At 38.6% G+C, this 13,662-nt stretch overlaps 1 protein-coding gene across 2 annotated transcripts in view; it reads left to right on the top strand.

Moving 5' to 3' along the window:
• Window positions 1–13,662, top strand: part of LOC126335242 (isocitrate dehydrogenase [NADP], mitochondrial-like) — a 114,793-nt gene that overhangs the window by 86,915 nt on the left and 14,216 nt on the right. For both annotated transcript variants that reach the window (XM_049998280.1, XM_049998281.1), the window contains exons 5-6: window positions 6,283–6,521; window positions 12,388–12,545. In XM_049998280.1, the coding sequence (XP_049854237.1) occupies window positions 6,283–6,521; window positions 12,388–12,545 (397 nt within the window). The remainder of the gene's footprint in view (window positions 1–6,282; window positions 6,522–12,387; window positions 12,546–13,662) is intronic.

Below are 13,662 nucleotides of genomic sequence, written 5' to 3'. Positions count from 1 at the left end.
TTTATTTTTTCTCCCTGAACTAGAACTCTTTCTCCAAATTTTTCTTTGGTTTCCCTTACTACCGCTCATTGTACTGATTGAATAACATTGGGGATAGGCTTAGAACACTGTCTCACTCCCTTCTGAACCACTCATTGCATTTCATGCCCTTCAAACCTTATAACTGCTTTGATTTTCGTGTGAGTTGTATATGACCGTTTGCTCCTTCTGTGCAAGTTGTTTGTGTTGTGGTGTGTGTTGTTGTGGTGTGTGTTGTTGTGGTGTGTGTTGTCGTGGTGTGTGTTGTTGTCGTGGTGTGTGTTGTTGTCGTGGTGTGTGTTGTTGTCGTGGTGTGTGTTGTTGTCGTGGTGTGTGTTGTTGTCGTGGTGTGTGTTGTTGTCGTGGTGTGTTGTTGTTGTCGTGGTGTGTGTTGTTGTTGTCGTGGTGTGTGTTGTTGTTGTCGTGGTGTGTGTTGTTGTTGTCGTGGTGTGTGTTGTTGTTGTCGTGGTGTGTGTTGTTGTTGTCGTGGTGTGTTGTTGTTGTCGTGGTGTGTTGTTGTTGTCGTGGTGTGTTGTTGTTGTTGTCGTGGTGTGTTGTTGTTGTCGTGGTGGTGGTGGTGGTGGTGTGTTGTTGTTGTGGTGGTGGTGGTGGTGTGTTGTTGTGTGTGTTGTTGTGGTGGTGGTGGTGGTGGTGGTGGTGGTGGTGGTGGTGGTGTGTGTGTGTGTGTGTGTGTGTTTTGTTGTTGTGTTTTGTTGTTGTGTTTTGTTGTTGTTGTTGTGTGTGTGTGCATTGTTGATGAAGGCCTTAATGGCTGAAAGCTTTAATTGTGAGAGTCTTTTTTGTTGTGCCTATCTGCAACTCAGTATCTCCGCTACATGGTGAGTAGCAACTAGTATTTTTACAGTCCATTCTGGATTTTCCGTTGATTGACTTTCGCTTCTTGTATGTTATCTCGGCTACTATCAGAATTTCAAAGAGTGTTTGCAAGCAACATTGCCAAAATCTTCTGAGTCCACAAATGCTATAAATGTATGTTTGCCTTTGTTAAATCCATCTTCTAAGAGAAGTTGTAGGGTCAATATTGCCTCCCATGTTTCTGGCTCTCCCAAGAAGATCGTAGTTCTGAGAGAACGTCCTATACTCCAGGGGCCTTGGTTTGTTTGGTTTAGGTCTTTCATTACTCTGTCAAATTCTTCTCTCATTATCACATCTCCCCATACCATCGTCGTAATCACCACCACCTTCTTCTTCTTCTTCTTCTTCTTCTTCTTCTTCTTCTTCTTCTTCTTCTTCTTCCCTTTCTATAATATTGGCTTCAAGGTCATTTCCCTTGTTTAGCCACTTTGCATATACCTTTGACCTTCTGTCTTTCAGCTCTCCCTGCCTTGCTTGGTAGTGGTTTCCCATCTGAGTTCTTGATATTTATACAGCTGTTTCTCTTTTCTTCAAAGGCCTTTTCAGTTTTCCAAGACATAGTCCCTATTTTTCGTCTGCTTCGGTAGACTCGCATTTGTCCTCTAGCGATTGCTGCTTAGCCATTTTGCACTTTGTCACTCGTTTTTTTTTGTATGTCTGTATTCCCTTCTGTCTGCTTCATTTGTTGCATTTTTATGTTTCCTCTTTTCATCATTGAAATTCAACATCTCCTGTAATATCAAAGGATTTGTGGTGATCCTTGTATTTTTATTGATGTGATCTCTGCTGCCTTCACTATTTCACCTCTCACAGCTACGCATTCCTTCTGTTATATTCCTTTCCCCCATATCAGTCATTTGCTTTGTAAGGCTCAATATGAAAATGTGTACAACCTGAAACAGCAGCAACTCCAGGTAGTAATATCAACAATGTAGGAAAAGACAGATTGCTACTTGCCATAAAGAAGACGCATCAATGTAATTGCGTAGGTTTCCGCTGCCAGAGGCAGTCGACATAAAAGTTTTCTGGGTATGGTACTGCATCATAATGTATAAAACTACTACTGGTGGAGAAAAACCAACATTTTGCTTACGGTTGCAGCTGCATTTTTCTGGTTCCGAGAAGGAGGAGGCTGCTGCAACCAAGGCCGAAACATTGGTTTTTCTCGAGCAGCAGTAGTTTTATGCATAATGACGCGGTACCATATTGAGAAAACTATTACGTCTAAAGACACATCAAGGTGCATACAGGCACAATTAAGACATTAACAAGTAGTTTTTGGCCACAGCTTTCGTCAGCATCAGCAGGAGACACACACACACACACACACACACACACACACACACACACACACACACACACACACACACACACACACACACACACACACAAATACTGTCAACCTCAACTTTCCGGCCTGAGATGCTGGAGTTGACAGTCATGTGTGGGTAAGGTGTGCTTGTGCTGTTTTTGTGTGTGTGCGCGCGTGTGGGTGTGGGTGTGCATGCACACATGCCTTTTACTGACGAAGACTGTGGCTGAAAGCTACATGTGAATGCCTTTCGATTGTGCCTGTCTGCAAGTTGATGTTTCTTCATTATGGTAAGTAGCAATTTGTCTTTTCTTACAGTGTTGATATCTCAACCACCCCAGGTTTTTTCAACTTATCCACGTCTTTTTAATTTCCTACCTCTTTGCAGTTTCTTCTATTGTAATCTACAGCTTATAAGCAATAAATTTTGGCCTTTGTCCACATCAGCCCCTGGACACATCTCCCAGTTTAAAATGTGGTTCTGAAATGTTTGTCTTGCCATTTTGTAATCAGTCTGAAACCTTCCAGTGCCTCCAAGTCTCTTCCACATATTAGGCCATCTTTTATTCTTCTTAATCAAGGTGTTGGTGATGATTAAAGTATACTCCATGCAAAATTTTGTCAGTTGGGTTCCTGTTTCAATCCTTTCCCCAGTCCACATTCTCCTAGTATTTTTCCTTCTGTTCATTTTTCTACTGTCGAATTCCAGTTGCCCATGGCAATTAAATTTTCCTCTCTTAACTATCTGAATAATCTCTTTTCTCTTATCATACATACTTGAAAACTATTCACCATCTGTGGAGCTAGATGGCATGTAAACTTATACTGCTGTGGTGAATGTTGGCTTTATGTCTATCTTGGTTATCATAATGTGTTCACTATGCTGTTTACTTTACCTGCATTCCTATTGTCTTATTCAGTATAAGACCTACCCCTGTGTTACTCTTATTTCATTGTGTATTTATAGCCCAGTACTCAATTAACCTGCCATTGAACTTCACTAATTCCAGTTATATCTAATGCCAATATATTCTTTCCCTTTTTTAGATTTTCTAACCTACCTATCCAATAAGGATTTATTATTCCACTCTCTGATCCCGTAATTAGAGTTCTTTTTTTTCCCTGATGATGACATTCTCCAGAGTGGTTCCCACCCAGGCCTATTTTATCTTCAGAACATTTTACCTAAGTGGTTGCCATCATCACTTCACTGCACAGTAGAGCTGTGTACCCTCACGAATTGTAACAACTGTAGTTTCTCCTTGGTTTCAATTGTTCACAGTATGAGCTCAATATAGTCATATTGGCTGATGTTACATGACCAGACCAATCAATCATCCAGACTATTTCCTCTACAGTTACTGAAAGGGACCAAAAGCACTAGAAAGATATATGCCTGTGACACATTCATCTTTTCAAGAGCATCAGGTATCAGTTTTATGAATTCCTCCATGATTTGATTGTGTACTTCTTTCACTGTAGAAACCAAACAGTGGTTCACTAGTTGTATTTATTCAAGTAATTTATTAATCTGTCTTTCACAATAGGTTCTATTATTGTTGAGGTTAATTACATCAGGGAAATGGGGTAGTAGTTTTCTATGTCTTCTGTATTTCCTTTTTTACTGAGATACAGCTCTTGTCTGTTTAAAGTACTCTGAAAATTCCCCTGATGTGAATGACTTATTCATTATGTTTCTTAAGAAAGCATGCATACTATGCATGCATTGTTTCAGCACACACAGTGGTATTACATCTAAGCCCACTGAATTTTTGTTTTAGAATGTGTACAGCTCTATTGACTTCTTGCTTTATGGCTGGTAGTAACACCATTGTATGTAGTGCCTACTTACTGATGGGTGTTATCTTTGGTTTTGGGAAATTTTGATGTAATTTCTCTGCAGTACTTCAAAAAATATTCTTTCAGATTGTTTGCTAGGTAGTGTGCTTCATTCATTACTTTATACACGTCCCTTATCAGCAAGTTATTATAGCTTCATTCGTCTCTTCCTGTTTCCTGTTATCCCAGATGGCTTTGCTTTTATTCTCTGCATATTGTCATTAAATTATTTTGTTTGCAGCAATCAGGACCTTCCTATAAATCTTCTTTCACCTGTGTTAGAAATTTAAGATCTTGGCTTATTATGACTTTTTTGTGGGACTGAGGTAATTAAGAGTTTGGGGGACTTTAAAACCCAGTGTTTTTTTTTTTACACATATATACTGATGCGGGTACTTCATGAAATTGCTCTTTTCAAAGGTCAGTTTAAATGATGTTGAGAATTTAGCATTTACATTGGTTTCTGTACGTACTTCATCCCGAATGTGGTTTGCCAGTTCTCTTGAAAAATTTTGTATTTTGATTTCTGGTAAATGTCTTCTGTGGACTTTCATTTAGGGTTTTTTTCCAGTTTTACTGTTATGTGGCAGAAACAATCTGAGAGTCCAAAATCTTTTACAGCTACATAACACTTTTCCCTGTTCATATTTGTGTCTAGACGGTCAATTACTGATGCAATTATTATAGAAAACCTTGTTGCGATGTAATATGGACATGCTAAAAGTCTGAAGGATATTTGAGTGTGCTATTAGTTTTATTTATGATGTTTGTGCTTATGTTTATGCCTACAAACAAAGTTATGTTGACTTTCATAGTTGAGACTTTATCTAGAACTTCTGTTAATTCTTTGAATGAAATGTGTCCAAAGTACCGTTGGATTATTGAGACACACACACACACACACACACACACACACACACACACACACACACACACACACACGAGCAATTGTGTTCCTTGCATATACAAATTCATGATCCTCACCCCCTTTGAAGTAGTCCTACACTAAGAGTCTTGTCTTTTCATACAACGATAATTGTATATATTGGATTTGTGTGTATCTACACCAGTGTTAAGTAACACAAATTACTCTGCAGTTCAAATATTGAAGATAAACTTAAAATTGCTGCATTGATTGCATGTTTTGATGAAAGATTAAGTCTGTGAAATATGTGTGCCATTTGATGTGTTAGGATCTACCTTATGGGTTATTATTGAAGAATTTGTATAACTGCTGGAAACACCCTTTACACAGAGGAACCTGTTAACTGGATTTAATATAAAAAGACCTGCTGCGCGGGATTAGCCGAGCGGTCTAAGGCGCTGCAGTTATGGACTTTGCGGCTGGTCCCGGTGGAGGTTAGAGTCCTTCCTCGGGCATGGGTGTGTGTGTCTTTGTCCTTAGGACAATTTAGGTTAAGTAGTGTGTAAGCTTAGCGACTGATGCCCTTAGCAGTTAAGTCCCATAAGATTTGACACACATAAAAAGACCTACTTCTACTACCCATGACAACAAGTATGTGGGTTTACTGTATTGTACGGCATACTAACTTTACCAACAGAGAGGAGCCCTCAAAAATGTTACTGAAGTGATATACATCATTTAGAAATTCACCGTGGTTTCTACAGACTTTTCAGTGACTCATGGCACATAAGAGTTCTGTCTTTAAACTTGAACTTACAGATTGCTATTTTGTGTCTGTAATATGCATTTGTTTTTAAATTGTGTAGTAATTTCGTGTTTGTATAATTTCATCTCTTTGGATGTATTTTAAAACTTGCTGTAATTGTTGTGTAATTCATCACCAACATCATCATCATTATCATCATCTCGGGCAGTTTCCAGCCTCTGGCTGGGTCTGTAATTAACAACCTAATAGTGATAAAGAATAACCCAGTTTCACAAAAGACAATCGGGTATGTAAGATACAAGAACTATTCACATCATCATAGAGAAAAATATTGATCAGTGAATAAAGCACACTTAACAGTTGAGTTCTGTAATGTATTACGAAAAAAAAAACACCTTAATTGGTTTTCTCTAAAATGGCCAAGGCAGATTAGTCTACACCATATTGCAGAAACACAACTCCAGTGTTTATTTCTTTTAATTTGGAGGTAGAATGCGTCTTCAATAGGACATGTTTCTGAACTGGTTTTATAATGTACAAGTGACTGACATGATGAATGTAATGACAACACTTTTTTTTCTTTCTTTTCTTTCTTTTCTCTTTTAGGTTGAAATGGTGTACAGGAGTAATGATGGGGAAACCACGACCATAGAACTGTTTGATTACAAGGGTCCAGGTATTGCCATGGGAATGTACAATACAGACGAATCTATCAAAGCCTTTGCACATTCAAGCTTTCAAGTGGCATTACAGAAGAAATGGCCGCTATATCTCTCTACTAAGAATACAATCTTAAAAAGATATGATGGTCGCTTCAAGGATATCTTTCAGGAGATTTATGATAAGTAAGTCAAGACCAACAGGTATATCTTGTGCTCCATCCAGAACCATGAGCTACACTAGGTCTAAATCAAGAAATGGTTCCTACTAAACCTGTTCAGATATTTTGGAGATAGTGAATGGGTGTGGTTATTTTGCTAACAGACCGTAAACAATAATTTTGATCAGCTGAACATAATGGGTTGTTATTGTAGACATCAGGGTGCCACTTGAATGGCAGACAGTGAGCCTTTTGCTGTCATTGCACTAAAACTTTTAGTAGTTAAACTTAGTGTCAGGAGACTTGTAATTACCACCTGCTTTGAGATTTGATAATCCCTTCATTATTAGAGAAACTTTTGGATTCCATGCATATAGGTTGTATAGAAATTCTTGCAAAACACTTCTAGGCTTGTAGAGGGGAGTGAATACTTAATATTTTGTGACTAGCAACCCATGTCAGGAAACATACCATTTCCATGCTACAGCCATTTGAAAGGCATATTTGCTAGGTAGGTATGCAACAGGGTAGTCATGGGGGGGGGGGGGGGGTTACATCAGATCATCTGATGTCATTTGACATCATTCCTATCTCTCTGACCTGGTTTGAGTGTCATTCATCCTTCTGAATGGCTTGTTGCGTTTATCAAGATTGTTATTTACAACGGCCGATTCCATCACTCACCCTTTTCACCACAATTATACAGTGGCTTCGAGAAAGAGTACTTTCTCTGTCAAGCAGGTGTGAATGTGGTGCTCCAAGGAGATACCGCACACCCAAGTTGGGAGAGGCCGTACGCATCACATCAAAGAGAACCCATCAGCGAGTACATGAGTAATTTCTTTGGCTATTAATAAGTGAAACTGTAAAACAAAACTGGGTCATGCCTGATCAATTACTTGTAAAACTTGTCGCATATCAACATATTTTCAAATGGTTATAGCATAGAAATGCTATGTTCCTGAACATACGTTGTAGTTAAAAATATGATCTAATCATTCCCCTCTACAAGTCCTAGAAGTTCATGATGAGAACTTCTGAGCACACTGTAGAAGAAGTGATTCCACTATATTCACCTGTAACAGGAAAAGGGTATTGCTTTTGAGTTGCTACTACTACAAAAGCTTCCCAATAACATTTAAGCTTAATAAATCATGAATCCATTGCAATTCTGCTAATCTATTGACACTTTAGGAGCTGTGAAGCATGTTAAAGAAAGCAATGGAATTTTTTAAATCTCGCATATTATAGTTGTTGTTGTGGTCTTCAGTCCTGAGACTGGTTTCATGCAGCTCTCCATGCTACCCTACCCTGTGCAGGCTTCTTCATCTCCCAGTACCTACTGCAACCCACATCCTTTTGAATCTGCTTTGTGTATTCATCTCTTGGTCTCCCTCTATGATTTTTACCCTCCACGCTGCCCCCAGTGCTAAATGTGTGGTCCCTTGATGCCTCAGAACGTGTCCTACCAACCGATCCCTTCTTTTAGTCAAGTTGTGCCACAAACTCCTCTTCTCCCCAATTCTATTCAGTACCTCCTCATTAGTTATGTGATCTACCCATCTAATATTCAGCATTCTTCTGTAGCACCACATTTCGAAAGCTTCTATTCTCTTCTTGTCCAAACTATTTATCGTCCATGTTTCACTTCCATACATGGCTACACTCCATACAAATACTATCAGAAACGACTTCCTGACACTTAAACGTATACTAGATGTTAACAAATTTCTCTTCTTCAGAAACACTTCCCTTGCTATTGCCAGTCTACATTTTATAATCCTCTCTACTTCGACCATCATCAGTTATTTTGCTCCACAAATAGCAAAACCCTTTACTACTTTAATTGTCTCATTTCCCAATCTAATTCCCTCAGCATCACCCGACTTAATTCAACTACATTCCATTATCCTCGTTTTGCTTTTGTTGATGTTCATCTTATATCCTCCTTTCAAGACACTGTCCATTCCGTTCAACTGCTCTTCAAAGTCCTTTGCTGTCTCTGACAGAATCAAAATATCATCGGCAAACCTCAAAATTTTCATTTATTCTCCATGGACTTTAATACCTACTCCGAATTTTTCTTTTGTTTCCTTTACTGCTTTCTCAAGATACAGATTGAATAACATCGGGGAGAGGCTACAACCCTGTCTCACTCGCTTCCCAACCACTGCTTCCCTTTTGTGCCCCTCAACTCTTATAACTGCCATCTGGTTTCTGTAAAAATTGTAAATAGCCTTTCACTCCCTGTATTTTACCCCTGCCTCTTTCAGAATTTGAAGAGAGTATTCCAGTCAACATCGTCAAAAGCTTTCTCTAAGTCTACAAATGCTAGAAACGTAGGTTTGCCCTTCTTTAATCTAGCTTCTAAGATAAGTCGTAGGGTCAGTATTGCCTCACGTGTTCCAATATTTCTATGGAAACCAAACTGATCTTCCCCGAGGTCGGCTTCTACCAGTTTTTCCATTCGTCTGTGAAGAATTCGCGTTAGTATTTTGCAGCTGTGACTTACTAAACTTATAGTTCGTTAATTTTCACTCTGTCAACACCTGCTTTCTTGGGGATTGGAATTGTTATATTCTTCTTGAAGTCTGAGGGTATTTCGCCTGTCTCATACATCTTGCTCACCAGATGGTAGAGTTTTGTCAGGACTGGCTCTCCCAAGGCTGTCAGTAGTTCTAATGGAATGTTGTCTACTCCCGGGGCTTTGTTTCGACTCAGGTCTTTCAGTGCTCTGTCAAACTCTTCACTCAGTATCGTATCTCCCATTTGATCTTCATCTACCTCCTCTTCCATTCCCATAATATTGTCCTCAAGTATATCGCCCTTGTATAGACCCTCTATATACTCCTTCCACCTTTCTGCTTTCCATTTTTTGCTTAGAACTGATTTTCCATCTGAGCTCTTGATATTCATACAAGTGGTTCTCTTTTCTCCGAAGGTCTCTTTAATTTTCCTGTAGGTGGTATCTATCCTACCCCTAGTGAGATAAGCCTCTACATCCTTACATTTGTCCTCTAGCCATCCCTGCTTAGCCATTTTGCACTTCCTGTCGATATCATTTTTGAGACCTTTGTATTCCTTTTTGCCTGCTTCATTTACTGCATTTTTATATTTTCTCCTTTCATCAATTAAGTTCAATATTTCTTCAGTTAACCAAGGATTTCTACTAGCCCTCGTCTTTTTACCTAATAGATCCTCTGCTGCCTTCACTACTTCATCCCTCAAAGCTACCCATTCTTCTTCTACTGTGTTTCTTTCCCCAATTCCTGTCAATTGGTTCCTTATGCTCTCCCTGAAACTCTGTACAACCTCTGGTTCTTTCAGTTTATCCAGGTCCCATCTCCTTAAATTCCCACCTTTTTGCAGTTTCTCCAGTTTTAATCTACTGGTCATAACCAATAGATTGTGGTCAGAGTCCACATCTGCCCCTGGAAATGTCTTAAAATTTAAAACCTGGTTCCTAAATCTGTCTTACCATTATATAATCTATCTGATACCTTTTAGTATCTCCAGTGTTCTTCCATGTATAGAACCTTCTTTGATGATTCTTGAACCAAGTGTTAGCTATGATTAAGTTATGCTGTGTGCAAAACTCTACCAGGCGGCTTCCTCTTTCATTTCTTAGCCCCAATCCATATTCACCTACTATGTTTCCTTCTCTCCCTTTTCCTACGCTCGAATTCCAGTCGCCCATGAATAATAAATTTTTGTCTCCCTTCACTACCTGAATAGTTTCTTATCTCATCATACATTCCATCAATTTCTTCATTATCTGCAGAGTTAGTTGGCATATAAACTTGTACTACTGTAGTAGGCGTGGTCTTCGTGTCTATCTTGGCCACAATCATGCGTTCACTATGCTGTTTGTAGTAGCTTACCTGCACTCCTAGTTTTTTTATTCATTATTAAACCTACTCCTGCATTACCCCTATTTGATTTTGTATTTATAACCCTGTATTCACCTGACCAAAAGTCTTGTTCCTCCTGCCACTGAACTTCACTAATTGCCACTATATCTAACTTTAACCTATCCATTTCCCTTTTTAAATTTTCTAACCTACCTGCCCGATTAAGAGATCTGCCATTCCACGCTCCGATGCGTAGAATGCCAGTTTTCTTTTTCCTGATAATGACGTCCTCTTGAGTAGTCCCCGCCCGGAGATCCGAATGGGGGAGTATTTTACCTCCGGAATATTTTACCCAATAGGATGCCATCATCATTTAACCACACAGTAAAACTGTATTATAGTAGGTTTGTGCAATTTTTCCATTGTTGAGTTGGTTGCCATGCCTGAAAAGTATCTCTATTGTGTTAGCCATATCACATATTTAGTCTGTCGTTGTGAGCTTTCTTCAGTAGCATTACTTATGTTTCAATAATATCAAAGGTTAATCATTTTGTTTAAAAATGTTTTGTAAAACCCTTTCACCAGATTTGTAAAGAAAATTGCTGACTGCTGTGGAGGCTGAATTGCCATGCTATTACGGTAGGCTAAGTGTGTGAGTTTTTGAAATGGCCCCTGGTTCAGTACACTGCTAAAGCAGTTTCTCCCTGCCAGTATTACAAGCTGTGCTCCAGGATCAGAGAACTACAGGAGAACAAAGCATCTACAACACCCCAACAAATTAGTAACAGTCACACAAATTGTATAAAAAGATTTATTTATCTTTGTGACTTGTCGGATATTGAGGTCTGCAACACTGCGTGTAATACAATGCAAAAAGGCCCACAATGGGTAAGAGCAAATACTTGTAGGTAAGCTTCACCTTACATAGCAAATTCAATTTACGAGAACTGTCTGTTCCCTTCTGTGAGTTTACTAAACTGTGTTTCCTGTCTAAGTCAGCCCTGGATGATGATCTATGTCCAAATGGGCAAGAGCTGCTCTTCTCTCTTCCAAATTAGCTTCTGTCCATTGTCATCCGGTCATTGGCAGATTTTACTTGGCTGGCAATTGGCTGAGGTGAAGGTGATATCATCTTCAGCACTGCTTGGTGGAACTTGGCAGGTGGTGAGTCTCTATGGCACTGGCACCAGCTCGCATCTTTGTGCCTGTAGTACTTTTGCCCTGGCTGTGTCTTGTTCGGACAACACAGCAAAATCGATCATACAATTTGTAATATATTGTTATGAGAAAGCAGTAAAATGCAACAAAGTTTTAGAAATGTACATGTTGCTTTTGGTGAGTTTGCTATAAGTACAGCAAGGGTTTAGATGTTGTATAAGGATTCCAAAGCAGGCTTTGAAGATGTTGATGATGAAAAGGACCTGGACACCTCAAAAAAGATGAAATCATGGAAAAAGTGAGACACTATCATCAGTGATGTCTGAATCGCAATTTGAGTGCCTAATGATGTTGACATATAAATTGAATTTCTTATGATGATTGGGGTATTTTTTGGTGAAACAGTTCATGAATTTTGCATTAGAATAATGTACCTACTTACACGTCGTTGCTTATTCATGAATTTTTGACGAAAAACGATACTGTAGTGCAGCTCCATCCTCAATATTAGCCAGTCGTGACCTCATTTGACTCTTTTCTGTCCCATTCTTAAAAATAAAGGAAACCTTAGATAAATAATAAATAATAAAATATTGGAATTTACTGGTACATTCATTGTGTGTACAAACAGTAGCATACTCTGCTGAGGCAGTAAATATGCTTTCGGTGTGAAGTGTTCGTTCATGTTGACAATCCATCTGTTAGTCTTTTTATACAGTTATTGAAACATGCTAAATGTATGTACCTTGCATGTGAATTGTGGAAGTGGTGACTCACTTTTAAATGACATTGAAAATTGTCCAGTAACTAGTTTATATAATGCAGTGATATATGAAATGCTGAATTTCAGCTTCTGTAAATGATAATTTATTTTTGTTGCAGGGAGTACAAAGCTGAATTTGAAAAAAACAAGATCTGGTATGAGCACAGACTAATTGATGACATGGTAGCACAAGTTCTGAAATCGAGTGGTGGCTTTGTATGGGCATGCAAAAACTATGATGGAGATGTGCAGTCAGATATAGTTGCACAGGGATATGGTAAAATAGTTTAAATAATTATTTTTTCTACTGTTAGTACACTTTCTTTGTTGCAAATACAGTATTGTAGAAGGATAGATAGTGTTGCTAGTGATGGAAATGGAATCAGTGTTTGAGCACCTTGTGAGGCACCTGTAGAGCTTCAAACTGACGTACAGAATGGATAAATGTTTAAATTTTTAATGTTAATCACTTCTGAAATGGTCTTGTTAATAGAAAAATGTGTACATATTGCTTCAGTAGAGTTTGTGACTGACACTGTAGCCAGAACTTAATTAAATATTTGACTATGAAGGTTGGTAAATACTAATCTGGGCATGATGCATGCTATAGCCATCAGTCTTCACTTTGAAATGCATCAGTGTGGGAAATTGAGGGAACAAATAGATCATGTCTTCTACAATATTATGGGTTGTTTGGTTAGTGCAGACTTGTTGGTGTAATACCTACATACGGAACCAGCTATTTCTTTGAAAATTGTGGTTGTGTGGCAGCAGGGGTCTAAAAGTTGAGCCCTATTCTTAAACATTCATATCATAATATATATATATCCCGGGGTCATTAAATATTGTTTATGTCTTCTGACAGTGATAAAATATTGTATTATTTAAATATAGACTAATTTTTGTGTCCTCTACTAAAATGATCTTCTTTCATTTAGTGTTCATGTTTGCTATCAATTAATTGATTTCTTGCTAGATGACAGTTATCTTCTACCCCTTAAGCTCACGTTAGCAAATAGTATTTCAGACTGTTGCACTTCATGTATGGGCTTTCTCCCATTATCTTCTCCCGCAACATGTGATGTGCCTAACATGCAGTGTACTGATATACACAATATGTGTGTGGTGTGAAAATTACGTCCACTTGTGCAAGTCTTTTGTGTGTTGCTCTTCTTGGCCATCCTGTGACATCAAGTTGTGATAGAAACACGGGGAAAAGAGAAGTGTTTGACCAATAGAAACTTATGAATATGGATAGAGCAAAAGATAAAGTTGTACTCCTGGCAGAGGAGAAAGAAAGGAAAGTAAAGAATAGATTTGTTAAGGTCGAAGAAAGAGAGAAGATATCCCTGAAAGACATAATCCCTTACCACCCACCACTCCATGGAATTTCC

Source organism: Schistocerca gregaria, chromosome 2, assembly GCF_023897955.1.
Source record: "Schistocerca gregaria isolate iqSchGreg1 chromosome 2, iqSchGreg1.2, whole genome shotgun sequence".
Taxonomy (NCBI): domain Eukaryota; kingdom Metazoa; phylum Arthropoda; class Insecta; order Orthoptera; family Acrididae; genus Schistocerca; species Schistocerca gregaria.
Note: the sequence above shows the minus strand (reverse complement) of the source record. Positions and strands in the feature narration are given on the sequence as shown.